This window comes from Nelusetta ayraudi, unplaced genomic scaffold (genome assembly GCF_046127955.1).
Source record: "Nelusetta ayraudi isolate G7.1 ecotype Tasmania unplaced genomic scaffold, CSIRO-AGI_Nayr_v1 ptg000127l, whole genome shotgun sequence".
Taxonomy (NCBI): Eukaryota; Metazoa; Chordata; class Actinopteri; order Tetraodontiformes; family Monacanthidae; genus Nelusetta; species Nelusetta ayraudi.
In genome coordinates this window covers 1,703,016-1,725,183 of record NW_027466177.1, presented here as the reverse complement: position 1 = coordinate 1,725,183, position 22,168 = coordinate 1,703,016, and the positions used below count along the sequence as shown (strand labels likewise).

At 47.3% G+C, this 22,168-nt stretch overlaps 1 protein-coding gene across 8 annotated transcripts in view; it reads right to left on the bottom strand.

The window, feature by feature from the left end:
• Nucleotides 1-22,168, bottom strand: part of atp8a2 (ATPase phospholipid transporting 8A2) — a 43,075-nt gene that overhangs the window by 9,061 nt on the left and 11,846 nt on the right. For 7 of the 8 annotated variants that reach the window (XM_076050322.1, XM_076050324.1, XM_076050325.1 and 4 more), the window contains 25 exons: nucleotides 21,873-21,913; nucleotides 20,397-20,470; nucleotides 20,191-20,260; nucleotides 19,983-20,110; nucleotides 19,736-19,847; nucleotides 19,274-19,442; nucleotides 19,075-19,202; nucleotides 18,907-18,984; nucleotides 18,696-18,784; nucleotides 18,411-18,455; nucleotides 18,157-18,232; nucleotides 17,848-18,036; nucleotides 17,428-17,477; nucleotides 17,260-17,329; nucleotides 17,087-17,171; nucleotides 16,743-16,882; nucleotides 15,683-15,821; nucleotides 14,412-14,476; nucleotides 6,539-6,711; nucleotides 3,844-4,027; nucleotides 3,122-3,232; nucleotides 1,899-1,973; nucleotides 1,313-1,435; nucleotides 649-727; nucleotides 502-563 (listed from right to left, as the gene is read on the bottom strand). In XM_076050322.1, the coding sequence (XP_075906437.1) occupies nucleotides 502-563; nucleotides 649-727; nucleotides 1,313-1,435; nucleotides 1,899-1,973; nucleotides 3,122-3,232; nucleotides 3,844-4,027; nucleotides 6,539-6,711; nucleotides 14,412-14,476; nucleotides 15,683-15,821; nucleotides 16,743-16,882; nucleotides 17,087-17,171; nucleotides 17,260-17,329; nucleotides 17,428-17,477; nucleotides 17,848-18,036; nucleotides 18,157-18,232; nucleotides 18,411-18,455; nucleotides 18,696-18,784; nucleotides 18,907-18,984; nucleotides 19,075-19,202; nucleotides 19,274-19,442; nucleotides 19,736-19,847; nucleotides 19,983-20,110; nucleotides 20,191-20,260; nucleotides 20,397-20,470; nucleotides 21,873-21,913 (2,555 nt within the window). The remainder of the gene's footprint in view (nucleotides 1-501; nucleotides 564-648; nucleotides 728-1,312; nucleotides 1,436-1,898; nucleotides 1,974-3,121; nucleotides 3,233-3,843; nucleotides 4,028-6,538; nucleotides 6,712-14,411; nucleotides 14,477-15,682; nucleotides 15,822-16,742; nucleotides 16,883-17,086; nucleotides 17,172-17,259; nucleotides 17,330-17,427; nucleotides 17,478-17,847; nucleotides 18,037-18,156; nucleotides 18,233-18,410; nucleotides 18,456-18,695; nucleotides 18,785-18,906; nucleotides 18,985-19,074; nucleotides 19,203-19,273; nucleotides 19,443-19,735; nucleotides 19,848-19,982; nucleotides 20,111-20,190; nucleotides 20,261-20,396; nucleotides 20,471-21,872; nucleotides 21,914-22,168) is intronic. The other variant, XM_076050323.1, reaches the window with a different exon arrangement.

Sequence of the window (22,168 nt, the reverse complement as noted above, 5' to 3'; positions counted from 1 at the left end):
TGAAGACCTTTGCAAACAAACAGCGGGACAGAAGGGAGTGAAATGATAGTGGCTCAGTGAGGTGGATAAGTGTGGCAAGGAGACAGGCTGGCTAGACGAGGGCAGATTGGCTGGAGACTGAGGGGCCGTTTACAGAGAGACTGATTTTTTTGAAATCGCACATTTTCAAAAACGCTCTCGGAAAAAAAAAAAAAAAAAAAAAACCTGTTTGCACGAAGCCGTGTTCAAAAAATGTTCCCGTTTACACGGATATGCTGGAAACGACTAAAAACAATGTAGTACCTATGCCAGGCCTGGTGTGGCGCCGCAAGTTTACTCCCTGAATGCGGAGGACGAAGAACACCTGAAGGAACTTCGAGTTACTTTATATCTGTGCGTTTTCAGAGAAACCCGTATTTGTGTAAACTGTGCCTGAGAGCGGCAATAGAAGAATGCCCACATATACAAAAAGGGGGGGCGGGGGGGGGACAACAGGGTATCGGCGACAAGTGAAACACTTACTGTGTAAACCATATTGCCAACAAACAGGTAGTCGTTCCCCTGGCCGGTACTGAAGGGAGAATCTGCAGGAGGCCAAATCAAAAGACGTGCTTCAGTGACAAAACGTCAGCAAGACTTTGGAGAGGCCACTTGGAACTCGTCACTCACCGTGCTCCAGCATTTTCAGCGGAAACCAAAATAGAATTATGGAATGAATCAGTGCGTTGATACAGTGTCCCCAGAACACCTGAAGGGAGGAAAATTAAATTCAGACATAAAGACAGAAAAGTAAAGAGCAGGAATGATAAATAGTCGTGGACATGCAATATGCGAAAAAAAAGTTTTTGTCAGTCACTTTAAATGCATTCAACCCCCCCCTCCCTCAACACACACACACACACTTTTCGACCCTCCAAAATGAAAGACTTCCTTATTCTGGCCCTATGAATTTCATTGCAGGTTGCCATGGGAACGTGCTGCCCTGCTCCACGCCGCTCGTGTTTACTTGCTGGCATCCCAAACAAACAGCGGGCCGTCACTTGTGACAGACAAGGATTTGATTTAATATACAGCGCGTGCATGTATATGTAAATGTTTGCCCATGTGCTGAAGGTGCTCTGTGGATTGGAACCAACGTGACACTTTGACACTTTTGATGCGGTTTTTGGTTTTCTTTTAACGTGGCAACACGGCGTGTCAGCGGGTTTCCAGAGCAGCTCCGGAGTAGAACTCTTTCATAACCTTTCCATTTTCAGTAGCTCCTGTTTTGAGTGGTTTCAGTCCAAACGTGGCCTCTGTGTGTGTGTGTGTGTGTGTGAGTGTGTGTGTGTACCCTGGTGTTGAAGCCCTCGGCATTCTGGGTGATTCGGTAGAGCTGTGGGAAGCGGAGCATGTTCTGCTGGCTGCACGGACGGTCGAATATCCCCAGAGTGAACGGAGGCAGAGCGGTAAATATCTGCAGAGGAAGCACAAAAAAAAAAGTATACACCTTCTGTACTCATATTTCATAGAACAAAATATTTTTTTGAAATAGAAGGATTAAAAACAAACTCAGTGACTGTGTTTGTGACAAAAAAAAAAAAAAAAAACATACAATGAGATTTACATACAGCTGGACCTTGAAATGCTCAACCTCGACAATTTTCATATTAGGCTATCTCTGTTAAATGCCAAAATGTTTGGCTTTCGCATGAAGAACTCCGGAGCCAGACGACGTGACCCGTTAACGCAGTCACCACTACACATTCTTCAACACGAGTGCATGCAATCTGCACACAATCCTCTCTGGCATCCAGAGTGATAAGGGGACCGAGCAGAGGGAGATCGGATGAGAGATAAGTGGAAGACGGAACTCGACGTCAGCGCGGCCGAGGCGAGGAGGCGAGGGAACTGGGAAAAGAGCGGCAGCGGATACGCACCACGTTGTAGAGGCCGATGCACCAGCGCTCAAACAGGATCTGGCCGGAGAAGCCGTTGACAAAGGCGAACCAGAGCTGCAACATACACAAAAAAAGAGAGCTTAGAGAAACAATAGCAGGTGGTGGACGAGCCTGAGGGGGAACGCTGCGTGGCTCTGTCGGGAACATTATCTGCAGATGTGATCAAACGCATCTCAGAGACAACGGGTGTTTTTGTTTAGAAGGCCATCGGCACATTGCCACCCGCGAGCGAGCGCACCAGGTTTGCTGCTGCTGCTGCTGCTGCACGAGAAGCTTTTGGACTTTTTGAGTGCGAGAACTGGAATGAACGTCTCCGTGTGCAGGCCCGTGCGATGGCTGACCAGAGAAAATGTTGGATGGGAGCGAAGGAGGAAGAGGAGGAGGAGGCTGAGGAGGAAGAGGAGGAGGCGGCTGCTGCTGAGAGCTGTGACATTCCTGGGCATACAGTGGAGCATGCAGCCTAGGGGTGAGGTCACACACACACACACACACACACACACACACACACACACACACACACACACACACACACACACACACACACACACACACACACACACACACACACACACACACACACACACACAGTTCTCTCTCGACAAAGTGGACAGAGACAGGCTCTGACCTTTGACCTCCACTGATCTGCAGGGAGCCGATCATGTGAGATAATCATGCGATCACTCACACAGACACAGGCACTCACGCGTGCGTGCACACACACACACACACACACACACACACACACACACACACACACACACACAATGGTAGTAGCCCACAACTCCCATGAGGCCTTGCACCTGCTGGCATCCTTAATGTCAGACGGTGTTGGGGGGCGGGGAGGGCACAGCTGACAAATACCCCTCATGACAGGGAGGCCAAGGCTGTGCCATACACCCCTTGCTCCCCTTTAGATATAGACACACACACACGCACATACATAGCTGTCAAGTCGGAGACAAGGTCCCGTCAACGAATCTAAACACCTTTTTTTTTTTTTTTGACCCCACCCCTCCTCACCCCTCACCCTCTTCTGTGCGCCTGCAGATAAGAAACAGAAAGCAGACACCAGACGGGCACCTCGTCCATCACTGTCAGCCACGTCGTCAAACAGCTGCAAGACGTCTCTGTTAATATTACTCTGAGTGTGTGAGTGAGTGTGTGTGTATTGGGGGTGAAACAGGGCGTGGCGCGGCTCCTACCTCGATGATGTAGAGGACGACATTCTTGTAGAAACAGTAGAGGATGCACTTGGTGACACGGTTGTAGCTCCACGCCCCGTGGACCAGCAGCAGCTTCTCCAGATAGGAGAACTGGCCATCAGAGAGAAGAGAGGACGGAGAGGCTGTGAATAGCTGCATTTCCATGACCCCTAGAGTTGCTCAAAACTTAAATATTGCAAAAAAAAAAAACATGGTCATGGAAACATTAAAACTTGGAAAAACCTCTCAAATATGGCTAAAAGGTTTTGACACTCTGATGAGGTGGATTTTCAGATGTCTCGATAATAGAGGTGTATCGCAAAAAAAAAACACTTTTTTCGCAATTACACATCACCGGACGTGACGCACGGGTTCACGTGACCTGTTCAAGTCAAGTGAAAATGCCAAAAAAAAAACTGTAATTGTGAATAAACTGTAATGAAGACGCAGCAACTGTTGTCTTTAAAGGGAGAGACTGGGAGAGCAGAAGGTCACGCTAGCAGAGGTCGCTGGTGCCCAAGTGGCCCCAAAGGCTACAAGATAAAAACCCAAATTCACCAAATTCACACACGTCCACAGGCAAAAAACAGAAGATTGTCCAGAAAATGAAGTAAAGCTAATTGTGGCTCCTGTCCAGCACCGACGTTCGAGATAACTTCACCGCGTGACCCAAAACCCAGGAATGCCCGGCGCATTTCCCCCGAGCTAAATGTGCGCCCCACCTGTGCTATAGAGTAATCAGAGGAGTTGGTGGCCTGCATGCCCTCGTTGCCGCTGATCCCGACCCCGACGTGGGCCGTCTGGATCATGCCCACGTCGTTGGCGCCGTCCCCTATGGCCAGCGTGATGGCTTTCACGTGCTTCTTCACCATGTCCACGATCTCCGACTTCTGCAGCGGCGACACTCTGTGGAAGAACGACGGCAGCACGGGGAGAAAGTCAGAATCAATGATAATGCCGATGATGATGATTTGGTGAAGAAATTCGGTGGAGGGAGACAATGAAATAAAAATACTGTGAGCGAGAAAGTATGGGAAGCAAAAATACAGACATGGAAAAGCAAAGCATGATCGGATGTGAGAAGAACTCGTAAGAGGAGGAAGCAAAAGTGTTTTGCAGGAAGCTTCGAAAAGAGGGCAAAATATGCTGGTCAGGGTCCTTATCAGCCGAGCATGTATTAATCGTGCAGAGCCGTCTTGAGGGGCATGAAATATAAACGCACATCTGGTTGCAACCCAGCGAATCTTTCATAAACACGAGGAGTGCAGAGTGTGTTCAGGTCCTGCTGCTGACAACAGACAGCTGGGTGGTCCGTTCAGTATTCATTCATTCATTCATTCATTCAATGTAGCTTCTGCAAACAGAAAGTCGCCCTCACGCAGCCTCTGCAGCGGCCAGAGACATTTCCCGGGAAAACCCACAGAGAGGTCCTGGCCTGTGTGGAAGTCGCTTAAGGAAGGGATCAACCTCTGTTCTTTGTTATTCCTCCACCCCCCTCTCCCTCCACCTACCTGCTCGTCTCTCCACCTCTGATCCCCTCTAAGTCCACCTTTCCTCTAAACACTGGGCACGGCGCCAGCCGTCGCGCCGGGCGGAGCACTCGCAGATGAAAGCCTCCCCGCCCCCCACCCTCCTCCGATAAATAAACTCACAATCAAGTCAGGAAGCCATGCGTCGCTCTGTTGACGCCCCAGAGACGCAAAAACATCACACGCGTGCGGGCCGATAGGGGATTATCTCGCAGGGCGACGTCTGTAATTAAAAAAAACGTACAAAGCTCATCATTACGCACGTGCACACTGGCGACGCCGTTACGTCCTGGATGCGGAACAACAACGGCGGAGATTCTCGATTGCGGGGAAAAAGTCCGAAGGCATTGTGCGGTGATTACAAGTGGCGAGCCGTTTTGAATTCCTGCATAGTTTTATCTCTCTGCGCCTTTCATGGCTTTGATGAAAGGGTGCGAGCGGTTGATCTCTCTGCTTTGCAGCGCACTTCCGTTGGCGCACTTGAAAGCAGCGCGCTTCAATGGAGCCAAATCAGTGCGCGGCGCGCTAATCTCAACGCAGGGAGTGTCGTCTGAAATGGTGCACGGCTATTTTGCACCTTCGAGACTTGACAATGTTTACGCGAGCCCTCTCTGCCCCCCCCCCCTTTCTTCTTCCACTACTTTTTAAGTGTGGATTAGAACCAGGGCCCCCAGAATCCAAGATGGCGGCCCACTCATTTCAATGAAGCTGCTCAACCAATGCATACCATGGTTGCATTGGAAGAACTGGATACCGGACTGGCAATCTGGCAGCGCGCAGACCTTTCCCAGTGGCCACTCAAGGTACTGCAGCAAAACCCTTTTTTTTCCCCCAATAGACCACAATACAAAAATATACACATTTAAAAATTTCAGTTCTTATAATACATCTATGATTCGAACACGTACCACATTGTGAATGTCTGATCGAAAAGTCAGCCACTGCTTTGAGGCAGTAACATTAGCTTCTGTGACGTCACTTCTAGCCGCTTACCCATGAAATATTAGATGCCCAGCGATAAAAAAAAATACAAAAAATAAAAAATGACACTTGGAAAATAACTTTTGCACTGGCAGAAACTCAGAGCCGTCCCATTCAATTAAAATAACATCATAATTTCCAAATTTTCCCCAAGCAAGACTAAATAAAAAATTAATAGCAGTTCTAAAGTCAGCTCAAATTTAGTTTTTAAAAATGGTTGGAAATTAATGTCAGGGACGCGCTCAAGTGCTTTACAGCCTTTTTTTTTTTTTTTTCTTTCATGCGCACACAGTGAAACTAAAATAAAAGTTTTTATGAGATTCTACATGCCAGCATGTGTAATTTGCTCTTTTAGCATCATCATACAGCACCGGGCCTGCTCTGAGAGGTCATTAGACTGGATTTATTTTGGCCCCTGTGAAATACACTCAGCCAAACGTTACGTAGCGGACAGCAAGAAAGATATAATAAGGAGCGGCGGGGGAGGGGGGAAAGAAAAAGACCAGGATGAGGGATGAAGGAACGGAAGCTGGAGGCTGTTTGAAAGACCTGCGAGACCCTGGGTGTACACACACACACACACACACACACACACGCACATAGGGATACAAAAGACGAGTGGAAAGTCTTTCATTAAACAGCCCAGCTGGCGAAGCGTGGAGCGTGACCAAAGAGGGAAGATAAATGTAAACAGTGTTTGAACAGAGTGCACTCTGTATCAACGCAAACGTGTAATGCCAGCGTCTCTCCGTCGGCCTTGGGAGCTTATTTTATACCCAGCGATGACTGAGAGCCAGGGGCTGACTGTGCAAACACGCACGTGGGCGTGTGTGGGCCTCCCGCTGGCGCCGCCGACCCTCAATCATTAGAGCGCGGGAGGCATCACCTGCGGCGGCAGGTCCCTTACCGGCAGCAGATGACGGCCTTGCAGGACAGGGCCAGGTCCAGGAAGGTCTGCCGCAGCTCGAAGGACAGCGCGTACTTCAGCGTCTGGCCGTCGATGATCAGCGCCAGCTCGTTCTCCTTCCTCAGGGAGTCGCCCAGAGAGGCGCAGTGCTCAGTCAGCTTGGCCCGGGTGGCCTGCGAGGATTAGATTAGATTAGATTAGATTAGATAGATTTATGGATCCCACAGTGGGGAAATTGCTTTGTTGCAGCGGTAAAAACAAATGACAAAAACAAGCAATATATCCGATACAGGCATAAATCAACATGAAGAATCTTGAATATACACTACCTTCTTGTGCTATTTTTTCTTCTTTACAACTTTCTACACTGCAGATAGATACTGAACACTTTATACTCTTATAAGTACTAAATATATCAAAAACCTATGTTGGACATGGGATGAAATTAGAGATACATATTGCGTTCAATAATTGCACCTGAGATTAAAGTCATACAATATGTACATTGCACACGGTAGGGTACTGGTGGTATGTGACGTGATGGAGACTACAACAATGAGACAGAGAGCCAGAGAGGTGCTTCAACCCGTGTGAAAATGGCTTGTTGGAAAAAAATAGAAAAACTGAACTCCAACCGCCATCTGGCAACAGCTTCAAATCATAATTTGCACCTGTGACAAATCATAAATCCTCCACATTTGTCTAATAAAATATCGGACTCGGTCTTTCAAGTGACCACATTGTCGGATTTGATGTTTTTGCGGCGCTACCGCGGCCTCACACAGTGTTGACTATCCGACAAGCACACATCAAAACACGCAGACCGATTTGTTGAAAGGTTTAGAAGGAAAAAAAAACGAAGAAGAAATAAATACCACTGGCGGTAAATGGAAGACATGTGTTCCTGGTGGGACGGGCCGCTTTCATCCGGGGGTTGCGGAGGAAAGGAATCGGCTCCCGTGCGCGCCGAGCAATTAGCGGCAGCGATATAAAGTTCACGGCCGGCCTTCACGTCACGCAACCATAGGCGTGTTTGCTCTGCGGCACGAGACGTTAAGACCCGACCTGCAACACTCTGCGGGACGGAGGCGGCCAAACACCCACCGAGACCAGCAGGGCTAAAGATAAATGAGCTGCACTCACGGCCTGGCAGGCAAAAATGAATCACTTATATGATGTGTGCCGGTGGGAACGCTGGGTCTCGCCTGCCGGGTGGTAGTTAGGGGCAGTTTGGACGGGGCCTTTTAATAACACAGGAACAGGGATTAATAGAGAAAATAAACATTGGATTGGATTTGAAATGGATTCCATGTGGAACCAGCGAAAGGCCGCGAGGTCTCACTGGGACGTGGCTCACACGAGGCACAACAAGATGCTGAGCGGGAGGGAATCGGCTCCCTGCGCCAACTGCTGGAGGTGCTGGAGAACCAAGTCCATTTGAATGTGCTGAGAGAGCCCAGTGTGATGTCAGAAAGGGATGCCTCTTCCCGGCTAGTGTTTTCGTCAAGACGGCACTAACTGAGAGCAAGACATTATCGAGACGAGAGAGTATCGAGATCGAGACCGAGACATTTGGGGTTCGACACCAAGACGAGACGAACAGCAACATCATTTTCAGCAAGGAAGCCGAGACTCAGTGTTCAGTAGGAGGCTGTCAACACAGCGCTAAGAACACCCCCTGTTTTCCAAAGATTATTTATGAGTTTTGGGATAATTAAGTGTGCATGACTGCTCCCATCACCGGGTGATGAAAAATAAAGATCTGAAAGCGAGTATTACACACTCGTTGTTCCATTATCACATCTGTCAGTTGAAAAGAAAAAAAAAAAAAAAAGCTTTGGACTTTGCGCCGCATAGCAAACAACTTACAATCAGATACCCATCTGGAAAGCCAATTGTTGGTTGCAAGTGCCGAGTTGTGCTTACACGCATAATAAACATGGGCAGGGGTGGAAAATTAAAATGCCCCATAACAGGAAGCGCTTGCAGAAACAGCGCAACTACACGCAAAGGACAAACACACGAAAGCCGACGGGCGACATGGAAACGCGAGCGCACATGTTGCAACGCTGCTGGAAGTCAACACTCCTTAAAGTTGTTTACTGGCCACTGGACCTGAGAGGCCATGACGAGCCGCAGAGCGCAGGACCTTCTGGTTTCGGTGCGTGCAGGAGATGACGGGGCGAGTTCGTTCGCACACACGCACAGAACGCGGTCGAAACACGCAGCCGTCGCCGTCCAAGAATCACATGAGGGCCGCACTGTCGTCTTCACGCTAAATTCCCGCGCACAAGTTTGCGCACGAGTGTCCCTCGTGCTCTCCGACATTTCCCTTGTTTTCGCAGCCTGAAGCTGTGTGTGTGTGTATGTGAGAGAGAGAGAGAGAGAGAGAGTGGGGGGGGGTTTAAATGCATGCCGGAATTCCTGTTTGCATTCACCTTTTCCGCCCCAAACAGAGGAAAGGAAAACAAAAACATATGAACGGATTAGGGGGAGATTAAAGGTTGTCAGAGTTCCGAGACTCAAACTGCGTGCGTGCGTGCGTGCGTGCGTGCGTGCGTGCGTGCGTGCGTGCGTGCGTGCGTGCGTGCGTGCGTGCGTGCGTGCGTGCGTGCGTGCGTGCGTGCATCTGCTTTGCGTCCATGCGCTTTGACAGAGTTGGATTGTATACGCTTGTACGCTCCGTGGCCGTGTGCACGCAGGTAGGCAAGAGTTGGCGTGCACGCGCGCATGAGAACATAACAGAACAAAAAACTTTTTTTCTTCCCCTCCACTTGTCCTCAACCTCATCACAGAGGAATGAACAAGCAGAGCCAGAGCTCAATCTGATTTAGCAGCCGCTAAATGAAAACTAATTGTGTACCGGGCAAATAGAAGCTCTGAGTTTTGCAAAAACCTGCTGCAAGGGGGCTGTTTCAGTGCGTTCTGAACAATAACGAGGCCCCGGCCTGTCAATCAACTGTCCAGAAATAAAAGGGAGCATTTTTGCAAGGCGGCTGTAAACACAGGGCTAAAGATGCTGAACAAGTCCTGTCGTTTTTAAGCCCACTATCTCATTTGACACTAATTTGTTTTCACTCACCTTCAGACTCAGTGAAATTTCTCCCTGCAAGATAAGTCAAGTGCATATTCAAACTCGCCTGAACGCAAAGCGAGCAGCGGCTTAGTGCCCAGGTGCTAACATGCTACAGCTACTTGTCACAGCACGTCCAGTCAGGGCTTAGAGATAACTGGTGACAAGAACCAGGGCCGCGGCCGCCGAGGGCTCGCACGTCGGTCGCGCCGGTGCAGGCAGGGGAAACTTTGTTTGGCACGGCGAGTCCAAACTTAACCGGATCCTCGTGACTTCACATGAAAAGGAGCGCGGATCACTGAAGGTCCACTTTGGTCTGTTAACGCTGTCAGCGGCAGAACAAACACCGGGCTGCAGAAAACATCCATTACTTGCCGTCGCGGCTGCCTTTCTCACGCACGACTGCATTATGTTGTTTTTGGAGAACACGGCTGATGGTGGGGGGGGCGCAAAGAAGAGAAGAAAAAAAAATCACTTAATTATTTGATTGGACCAAATGCGGTGAGGGTGATCTTGTTAACAGGCGCTTCTATATTCCAAAATAAATGTTTATTTTTCGTTTGCGGGGGGAAATAAAGGAGGGAGAGGCACGCAACGCCGTGTTAGCCGTCCTCACAGGCTCCTCTGTGAGGAATTTTATCAGCTTTTATATTTGGACCAGCTGGGGCAATGAAGGGCATGCTGGGGGCAGGGGGGTTGGCGGGGTGGCTGAGATACAGCAGGTCACCTTCTCTTTGTGCATTCTTGACCATATAGCGCATAGGAACATGGAGATATATAGAGGAGACGTTTGCTAAGCATAGGATGACAAGGGGCGCAACACCGTTGAGACAAATGCGTAAAGTGAGATAAATTCGGGGAGGGAACAAGCAGGGGAGTGGAAGCCAAGTTCCCGTGGGGGAGGGGTGGGTGAGGAGGAGGAGGAGGAGCTTCCGAGAGAAAGGCCGGCTCATATCTCAAGCGCAGATTCTGTCACCGCTGAGATTTAATACAGCGTTTAATTATCCGACTGTGCATCTGTGTAAACACCCACATCCTCTGCTGCCTGAGCCACACACACACACACACACACACACACACACACACACACACACACACACACACACACACACACACACACACACACACACACACACACTTGCAGCAACTGAAAAAGACAGACAGGCATGTGGACTCCATAGTGGGAGGCCAGATGTGCAACAACAAAAAAAAAAAAAATCAAGTGAAAAATTCCAGAACAATGGACCATGTTGAGGCGTGTGTGTGTGTGTGTGTGTAGTGGGATGATTAACGAGCAGGCGAGAGAGGCTGTTTGTGGGGAGGGTGAGTGGCAGTGCGGGCAGACCGACACAGAGGGGAGGATTGTGGGAGAATTAGATGCAATGTATATTCCGACCACGGATGTATTAATAAAAAATGGATACCGGACTGGCAATATGGCGGTGCACCGATTTTTCCCAGTGGCCACTTCGGGGTACTGCAGCAACAAAAAAAAATCCCATTGGCCCAAAAAGCATTTTCCCCATAGACCGCTATACAAAAACATACGCCTTTAAAACGGCTGACAGGACGACCGTGACCTGAATCGCGATTCACAGCAAATCTTCCTATTGTAGATTTTTCAGTTATGGCCTTTAAGTCGGCCAGAAAATCAGCAGAAAAGAGTTTATCCACAGCGTGACGTCACAACGTCGTACGTGCTGCTGTGGTTCAGCTCGTTCCGATTGGATGAGGGTGAGGGCGCTGACAGATGGGTGTGAAGAAGAAGTGAACTGGCTCTCAGCAGGTTTCTGGAGGAGCACAGAGTTCCTCCAGAAACCTGCTTAATTTCCTCTGAATGCAGGGATTCTTCCAGCACGAGGGGGAAGCGGGCCACTAATGGGAGTAACTTCGTATTTTATTTAGCGCGGTACATTTGGTCCGGGGCCCCTTCACACGAACGGGCCGGTTTAGTTCCTCTGTAAATAGTCCGGCGCGAACGCGGCACCTCGTGAACACTCGCGAGTGCACAACACGGCCGTTCACACACACACACACACACACACACACACACACACACACACACACACACAATCAAAAGTCGAGTGCGTGGCATCGCTGCATTTTGTGTGGAAAGGCCGACGTTCACGCCGTCTATTAGTTACGTTCCGACACCCCTCTCACATGCGCTGGGTGGCGCTCACACTCACTAGAGAGCGCATTACAAACTACGGACCGTGCAACTCTTTGCTCGCCGATTCCACCCATGACCGGCGGTTTAATGTTTCACGCGAGGCAGCTGCCTACATCGACTCCATCAAACTTCAGGCTAGAACAGCCGTGGGCAAACTATGGCCCGGGGGCCATACGTGGCCTGTCAACTTGAAAAAGTTGTATTAGTAGTAAGTAATTGATAGAATAGCTGCATTTCATCCTTTCAATAAAGAACTAAATACCACGGGGCTTCAAAGACACATTTTGTTGTAAGGCTTTAGTTCATTTTCAAATGATATTGAAGCACACACATGCAACTACCGGGCCTCATTTTGACTTGTCGTGAGGAACTTCCACCGGTCGGATCAGCCTACATTCTGAGTTTCCACTTTTATTTTGAGTAGGATTCCAAATCCAGAGCCCCGTGGGATGATCATTTAATTTTACGTTGATCATTTTTATGTCATTTTGTTCTCAACACATTCCACTGTGTGACTAATAAAGGTTTTCAACTGGAACATTTCTTTAATTGGGATCTAGGATGTATCATTTTAGTGTTCCCTTTATTTTCCAGAGCAGTATACTTTTTTTCTCCTATGAGGCGGCTCATCAAAACAATCCATCCATCTGCTGCTGCTGCTGCTGCTGCTGCAGCGCCTCGGTCAAATTTTAGAACCCATTGTGGCCCCACCAGTCAAAAAGTTTGCCCCCTCGGTCTGGAACGACAACATTCGATCCCGGAACGCAAAAATGCGAATGTAAACAATATTTTCAAACCCTGCGGAGTGGCCGCGTGTTCCAAAACATTTGCTGCCGGATCGAATCCGCAGCGAGACCCACGAGGCCGAGATTTCCAGCGGAAAACATTGAAATCCTACGCAAAGATATGTGCGTCGAAGGGAAGGATCACATGTATAATAATAGTCGAACCTCAAATGAAAAGTCCAACTTTTGTGTGTTCTGTTGATTCCTAAAGTGCCACTTTCTCTTTTTTATAAATCAATTTGGACCCATTTGTGCAGGAGGAATGCAGAGAATCATCTGCAGCTGCACTGGAAGAAAGCTCTTTGTGAGGACGGGGTTTTCGAGTACTCCCATGTCAAGACTATTTTAATACAATTAAGAACTACGGACGAGAATTTAAACTATGCTTACGGACAACAAAGCGGCCTGCACATTTAATTACGGCGGCGTGGCGCGGCAGTAGCCTGAGCTCAAACGCAACTTTGAAGCGTCTGACTGCGATGGCACTGCGGCGGCGGCTCCGTGGCACAGCAAACCTAACTAAATACTCCAAACCGTATTAAAAAAATGATCCACTTACGAGCACTAACTGGCCTGGCTCCAGGCCAGTTCCGCTGGGTGCCCTGGGGGCCACTCGAAAAAAGAAAAAAAGAAAAAAAGACATGTCCTGATTGTTGTGACATGGGATGTTTACGGCGTCCAACTCAATTAGCCTGGAGCCTAATTGGCCTTGCACGCCGTCTCGCTCACGACGAGGAGTTTCCAAAGGTCTGGCAGCTCGCAGATGGATTTTGACGATTCTGAAAGTCTTTTTTTTTTTTTTTTTTTTACTATTAGGGGTTGGACATAAAACTTGGAATTATGGGCGGTATAAAAGTGAGGCAGCTTATGCTTCAAGTCTTTAACATTGTTGGAACCGTCTCGCACGTTATTTTTCGAAGAGAACCGGGTCCTTGATGCCATGTGACTTATAGATTCGGTACAAGAGGGAGCTCAAGACACCTGCCACTGTCCTAAAATAAATACATAGATGAATGATGGACAGGCATTCACGCAGGACACATGACAGTGATCTTGAAATCACAGTTGCATACAAAAAGGGAATATAACTGTGCAAGAAAGATGGGTTCATCCCTCAAGCCTACAAGTCCACTATTACATACACTACCAGTCAGAAGTTTCATGGCTATTTACATTGTAGATTGTCACTCAAGGCATCAAAACTAAACTATTGACGGACACATATGGAATATATATTAATCAAAAAAAGTGTGAAATAACTCAAACATGTTTTATATATTTGAGATTAACAGCTTCCCTTCATATAAAATATATATGACATAACATATTTAAGTTATTTAACTTTTTTTTTTTTTGCCACATTGATCCACATATCTTGGTCATATATTTTAAGTTTTCATTATGTATGAGCAATTGCTGAACCACGACCTGTTTAGGGGCGAGAAAAGTAAGGGGCTCATCACAATTATTATGATCATTATTATTGTTGTTCTTGGGATAATGTAGGTAAAGATAGTTGATCATGTGGGTCTGCTGTACGTCAAAGCTGCCAAAGACTTGAAAAGAAGGCAAGAAGTGATAGCTCAGTGGTCTCTTTTCATCCCTTTCTCAAGGAAAAAAAGCGAGAGAGACACCAGAGACTTTAATTACCTGAACCTGTGAGCACACAAAGAGCCCCACCCACCCACCCACCCACCCATCTGCCCGCGGAACACACCCCAGTTCCCACGGTAACCTGCCTGCGCCCGCCGATGTTAGCCCGCGCCCTTCCCCACGTGCTGTCACGTCCGCGTGACAACAAAAGGAGGTCAGAGGGACGGAGGGGAGGACGGTTCTACTCACGTCCAGAGAGTCCTCGTTGACGATGATGAGGGACATGCCGTGTGTCACCAGGCGGCAGGAGTAACCTGAGAGACAGACAGAGGCAGGCAGACACAGACAGGCAGGCAGAGAGAGGATGGGAGCGGATGGGGGATGGGAAGGAGATTAGATTAACTCAAGACCCAAAACACAGGTGAAAAACTGGTTTTCTTGAGCGAGTGGATCCTCAAAATCCTGCTTTTGAATCCTGCTCTGTTCTCACACGCAGACATCTGACTCCGCTGGAGCGCGGAGGCGGCGGCCCCGAGCCGTCGCCATTCCGCGTTCAATTTCTTTTACATTTGTTTGATTTCTTGTAATTTTGTGTACCCCAGCATTTTGATTTATTTGTAGTGTGACTGTATGTACCGGTTTTATAATTTGAATGCCCTTGTAAAGTGTCTTTAAGTTTTCTTTATACAAATAAAATGTATTGGGTAACTGTATTATAACATTATTATTATTACATTACATTGTAAATGTATTATTATGATTATTCCGCTGCTGAATGGCGCCGATATAAATTGATTGCCTCGGTTAAGTGGTTAATTCACTATTGTCACGCGTGAAACCTGGATTTCTCTCCACTTTAACTCCAATTAACTGGGGAGGAACTTGTTCTTTTTTTATCCCTGCAGGCATCACCTTTATCTGCAGCTGCAAAAATGCAAATTGATATTTATCGCTGCGCAACATTTACTCGTCAGCCAGCGGTCAGCCGCGAGACTGGAGCCACGTCTGGCATTTCCAGCCCACAAAGGGCCGGCTATTCCTGAAGCAGTGATTGAATTAGTTCCACAATGCACACAGCACTGCCGTCACACGGGGGCTTTCCACGTACACTAGCAGTCAAAGGTTTGGACACATACTTCTGATTTCATGGTTTTTTTTCTTTCATTTTCATGACTACTTACATAGTAGGTTGTCACTCAAGATATCAAAACTATGAATGAACACATATGGAATATGTACTAAACAAAAAAAGTGTCAAATAACTCAAACAAGTTATAGATGATCTAGTATGGCCACCCTTCATATCAAATATATATAAGATAAAATGTTAAGATTTTTTTTCTTTTGCCACATTAATCCCCATATATTGTGTCCAACCCTTTGACTGCTAGTGTAGCTCACTGAATTTGCCTACATACACGACCACACGTCACAACTCCTTTACGATAAAAGTTGGTTCATGACATCATCTGACTGCAGTTCCCATTTGTGGCCACGAGGTTTATTTTCAGCGCCTTCACCTATGTTGATGGCCGTCTCCTGCTTGTCTCCGGTGAGCACCCAGATCTTGATGTCGGCCCTCATCAGAGTGGAGATGGTCTCCGGCACGCCGGCCTGCAGGCGGTCCTCAATCGCCGTGGCGCCCAGCAGCATTAGGTCCTGCGGACGGAGCGCAAGAGAACGTTATGGGCGGATGTGAAATTCCAGAGGAATGTGAATAAATAGCCCGATGACAACATATGAAACGGAGGAGGTCAGGGGGGAGAAATAATGGGCAACTCCATTCAAATTAATCATATTATGTCTTTGCATGAAGTCTGCCAGCAAGCGAGGCCGCCCCGATGAAACAACATCCATATCTAGTTACAGAACGAGTCCGGCGGCCACGAGCTAATTTTGGACATTCCCATCAGCTCGAACCCTTCGTGCCAGCGACTAATCCATTACCTTTGCTCCCGTTGCTTTAATTTGCTCGCTATTTAAATGCATATGTACTCTCATTAGACACCCGAGGACACGCACAGACACACAAGGTAACACTAGTGTGTTGTTGACTCGGGTTTTATGGGGCTTTTGGCAGGCTGGTGCAGGTAATTACCCTTGTGGTCTCCCCGTCTGAGTTTACAACCCCCCCCTTTCTGCTTCCTTTCCTGACTTTTCTCACCTCAGCCCCTTTGCACTCACTAAATCTGATAGTCCCACCTACCATGAGGAATGCCACCCTTTTTTTTTCAGGATTTGCTTTTTTCCCGGATTTGTTGCTCTACCCATGGTTACCAGTGAAAACGTTCCATTTCATTGTTTGAATAATCAGCATAGAGCCAACGCTCAACTCCCTAAAAAATGGAAATCTGACTGTGTGTGTGTGAGCCAGTTTACAGCCCATTGGGAGCAATAAAAGAAGTGCCATGTTCAGAGGAGTGGGACACAATGGAGTCACTCTGCCACCTGCTGGCAAGCATCAAGAAAATTTCGTCCTGCTTGTATTTCAGTTTCAGCACTTATTCATACTTCTGGTCTGTTCAACCCAAAACACAAAAGACATTTTACTTTGAAAGGGAAAAAGACAAAGTGTCCGACCTTTTCGAGCAGTTCGTAACACTCCTCGAGCTTTTGAGCGCGGTCTTTCAGCACGGTGCTGACACGATTGTATTCCCGCAGCCACTCCTGGTAGGCGTTCTCCTCCAGGTCTACGTAGGCGAAACACAGCGTCCTCAGACCTTAACGAAAGAATGTGAGAGGGTCAGTAGAGCAGGGACAAATCATCATCATATCTAAATGAGAATGTGTCATGCAGTAAAATCTGTTTGAGCGCTCAGAGGCAGAGACGATGGAATAAACAAATGGATATTCAGTTAAATAAAAGGGCGAAAAAAAAAGTCCACACACTCCATATCTCAATTCTTCCAATTGCTTTTTCCCACCTTCTGTAGCAAACTGTTCCAGATGAGCCACAGTCAACTCCTTGTAGTGGGATGCCTTGGTCAAACGTTCAAAAATGACATTATCCTGGAAAAAGACCAAGGAGAAATAATGAATACTCGCAGAATATTTTAAGTGATGCGTTACACTTTACAAAAACCCAAAGCAAACATACAGCTCCTTTGCAGTACAGCCGAAGGTTCCCGTCTGGGGTTCGGACCACCACAGACATACGCTTGCGGTTACTGTAAGAGAGGCGGCGTGTTTGAGTATGAAAACATGCTGCACGTCTTGTGTTGCTGAATTACTGCCTGGCAGTGGAGAACATTGGAGACGGAATTACCTGGAGAACTCCAGCACATTGAGCAGCTCATAGCTCATCTCCTTCCCCCTCTGAAAGAGACGGTGAAACATCAGCTCGACGCAGTGCTTGATTCAATACTGCATTAGGGCTGCGCAATGAATCGATTTTAAATTGAAATCGGAGTTATTAGACAACAGAATGTTATAAAAAGGAAAATCTTAATATCAAATTTCCTCTCGCATGCTTCCGGGCAAAATAAGAAAGTTTTGCACTTTATTCATTCATCGTTGTTCAAGATGATAGAAAAACTGTTTTATTTTGAAAGTGATGTTTGGTGAAAGACAGCTCAGGTTGTCACTTTGTCCACAGGGGGGGAAAAAAAAAAAAATCGGGATTATAATTTTGTCCAAAATCGGCCAGCCCCATATCGCATATTTAAGAAAAGAGAAAAAGACTCACAGCCTCGATGATGACCGAGGCCGGCGTCCTGGCGGTGAAAACAAAGCCGAGTCCTTTGGCGCCTTTGACGAGCGCCCCTTCATCCGGCGAAGAGGCCTGGTAGATGATTTGGTCGTCCTCCCGCTCCGGCACCACTGTGTGGCACACCGCCATCATTGTCAGGAACTCGCAGATTTGAGGAGACGTGGCCTGCGTGGCGGACAAACGGCGTGTGAGGAAATTATTGTTGGCTCTGAAAAAAAGACAACCAAAAAAAAAAAACAAAACAGAAATGGTCCGAACGAGTTGCAGAGATGCAGAGACACCCACGTGGTTCATCTCGATGTTCTGGATCAGGGTTGGGTCGTCGAACTCTGCAGAGTTATTGCTGCTGGACGGCAGATTGCTGTCAGAACAGGAGGAAGATGACACAGGGGTCAGTGCACTGTTTCGCTGTCTTTCATATGCTAGGAAGGAGCTTTTCGCCTTTGTTGCAATCAAGACATTTTTACTGTTTTACTACACAGCCGGTTTGACACACACACAGACACAAGGAATCAATGTTGCATGGTTTAAGGACTAACCTGAAGTCCTCCATTGAACGATCACAGTCAAGATCAGGGAAATGGCTGTGGCGTGTCGTGAAAGGAATTGATCAGGTGATTAGTTGATTAGTTCATTTCATTCCATTCCATCAGGAAGAGGTTAATCGAAGGAGATTATCTGTCTCTAGCCTAAATCAGTTTGAAACAGGAATTTGTAGAAACTTGTGCTAATCCGTTCAATTCATTTTAGTTAGACTTCAGGATTGGATTCAGAGTTTAGAATGAAGTCCAGAATACGTAAAAAGAAAAGAAAATTTCACTGACCCGTATGTGATTCCCGCAATAGTACACTTCTTAAAGTGCATGACGTTGCATGTCAGAGTTCCTGTCTTGTCAGAGAAGAGATACTTGACCTGGGAAAACAGACAGACAGCAAGGAATGAAACAGTCGTGGATTGTGTGCAAGGAAAAGTTAGTTTGAGCCACTTTAACTCCATCTAACAGTCTGTGACTATGAGAAGAACAAAGATCCAACCTGGCCCAGTTCCTCATTAAGGTTGGATGTTCTAGCCATGGCTGGAGTGTCCGTCTCAGAGTAGTACATCTCCACATCCTACCAAACAAATAAAAAAACAAGCAGTTGGCAGAAATACTTGGCTATTTACATTGGGAGCAAACCAAATGCTTCATAAGGCACACGTACCCAGTTGATGAAGAGGGCCTGGGTGAACTTGACCACCTCCAGGGTGACCAGCAGGCTGATGGGGATCAGGTTGTTGTACAGGATGATGAACGTCAGCAGGTTGTATGCAAAGTTGGTGGAGATGTCGCCTGCGCAGTCACACCATTGGTCACTTATTTGTCACTTGCCGTCCTTTCTCCGCCACTGTGTGCGTTCTTACCAGCGCGGGACAGGTACCAGCAGGCGTCCTCGGTGTGCTCTCTGTTCCAGATGGCGGCGCCCACAGAGCTGACCAGGGCCATGACCAGCAGGATGCCGAACAGGACCAGGATCTGCATGTTGGTCACCCGCTCCACGTTAGAGCGCTTCAGCGGCGCCTTGGTGGAGTTCTGGGGAGGAGGACGGGTCAGTGAGTGGAGCCCGACGGTGCTGAATGCAACTTTAATTGGAATTTTTGGGTTGCAATGCTAATTATTTCCCCAAAAGTTGCAACTGTCTTCAAATAATAATAATAATACCTTTATGTTAATGTGTGTTCAGCACTGGGCTTGCACGCTATCACAAATAATGTTTCACACTGAAAATAATTAACTTTTTCCAATAGCAAAAATACTTTATAAGTCATTGACACTTAAAAAAAAATCAGTGCTTTTTAATGCCTGTTAATGGACTTTAGATTTACCTGCATCAGCTTGGAGTCATGGCCGGTGTATACCACAATTCCCACAACCCACTGCGTGTTCCTGAGCTGAGCGCCTCGCAGAAGCACTTGGTCTGGTCCCAGAGGTGCTGGACTGCAGAAAACATCACAAATATTACAGATAGGACTGCTTATGCATTCACGGGAAATACGTCTAAAAAAACCAAGATTTTATGCGGTCTTCACCATAAATGATTACTGAGCAATACAACGTGCACTAGTGTCTTACTTCTGGTTTTCGAGCCGCAGTGTGCCTGTGAAGTCGTACAAGTGTCGGTTGGGGCCTTCACACTCCAGGCGACCCGAGAGGTTCATGAGATCATCCAGGGTCTGCGCTGTGGCCGTGAGCGGGAGACCCTGGAGACATCAAGCAGCGGAGAAAACATGATTAAAATAAAATATGTTTTTTTTTCTTTCTAAACCCTGTCTGTCTGTACCTGTCTGATCTTGAGGTTGGTCTCTCCATCGAGGTTGGAGGTCTCGATGTAGCACATGGCCTGCGGCTCGCTGTGGAGAAATGTTGTAGCTATATAATATTCTATCATTTCACATGCGTCACATGACAGCATATATAAAAATAGTGAGTCAAAAGTTTTGAAAACCGGCCCAAGGCAAATAAACACTTGTATCTGGACTGTCTAACCTGGAGGACAGGATAACCATGTCAGCTGGAAGGTGTTGGCCATTGGTCACCTTTACAATGTCACCAACTGCCACCTTGTGGACAGGACGGAGCAGTGCAGAAGCGTGTCAAAGAAAAACAGGGACGTGGGGGGGGGGGGGGGGGGGGGAGAGAGAGAATGAGAGGAAACACGTTAACAGGTGACTAATGTGGCAGCAAGCACAGCAGTGCTGAGCTTAGTTTCTCGTGGGCTACAGCAGAGGCAGGAACAACTAATATACATCTAAAATGCATTAGAGTGCTTGAAGAAGAAGTACGGAATTGTAAAAGCATGAGGAAGAACTATTTAATCGAACCTGAGAACTGAGACCCAGACCTGTTAACCCTCTGCACCGGAAGGGGAGATAAGTCTCCAGTGAATCAGTAAAGGTTTACTACGGTGTTATCTGTGCGTTGCCTTATCTGTGCATGTCTTCTCAGGGGAATTTTCTAAAAATCTTCCAAACATGAAGGGACATCTCTGTTTGCAGGCGTTGACTAACTCGCGCTCGCGAGAAAGATCTCAAGCGAGCCCTTCACTTGCTCTGACCGTTAAGTGCCGAAATTCCTACTCTGCACCTTTCATATTCACACACCAAGGGCTCAAGTTGATGTGACATGGCCTGCTGGAGCAAAACGCTGCACAGCTGGAGGTCAGTTAATGAGTACAGAGGGGGAAAAAAAAACCTCGAGGATCAGCCCCTTGCGGCTGTACGTCTCTGTGCAGCAGTTGAATTATCGTTTACATCTGCCCACATTTTTGTGCGTCTGCAATCACTCATCGCTTAAAAACAGCAAATCGAAGATTTGCCTATTCTCTCTTCTGTGGCACCAGTCCTGCCACGCAACCTGCAACCATGCATCTGACCATAGCTCCCATTAACAAGGAAGCAAAAAATGTAAACATATGGTAGGACTACAGTGCGTTTCACAGTTAACTTTAGTTTGGCAAAGAATCCACGGGAGGAAGGAGACGGCTATCTGATCATTCAACTAATAAGATTTGATGATGTGGAATATTGGATGAGTAAGAACCGCAACGCAAACATAATTGCTATCTGGCTCTGAAACAATAAGAAAAGAAATCAGCACCAATTGGAAGAGTATCTTCTTACTGTCTGGGATGTGAAGCAGACGGAACCTCTGCAAACACAGACTGCCTGCCGACGAACCGGCTACAAATAGCACAACGTCTCAAGACTGAGTGGAGCAAAAACTAAGGAGTCAGCACACGTCAGGCAAGACTTAGCGGTAAAAAAAATAATAAGATGGGGTATTATTTCTTAAGAGGACAAAAAGTTTTGTTTACTCCCTATTAACGCAGCCCGGGTGTCTTTATATTTTTTACTGCCTAAGCAATGCAATCTTGATTCAGGTTACACCTCTGTTGCATTTAATGGGGATGCTAATAAATAAACAAATGTCTAAAATCAGCGAGTTTGGTGACGACGGGGATACCTGCTTCCAAATGACCGTCTGCCAAGCTCCGCTCCGCAGCACTGAGAGAGAGACAAGGGCAACACAACAAGGCCATCAGTCAGCCTATAGAACCATGCTCATACAGTATTCATGGAGGCTAAACTTTTGTCTGAGGCCTGCACTATGGTGAGTGACAGACGACTGCAGTTTACTCAGCCGTGAAAGGAAAACAAACCCCGGAGAGATAGACACAGGCGCACTCACGGAAAAGCACACAAACTGTTAATATGCAAGCACACACACAGACACACAGACACACAGACACACACACGCAC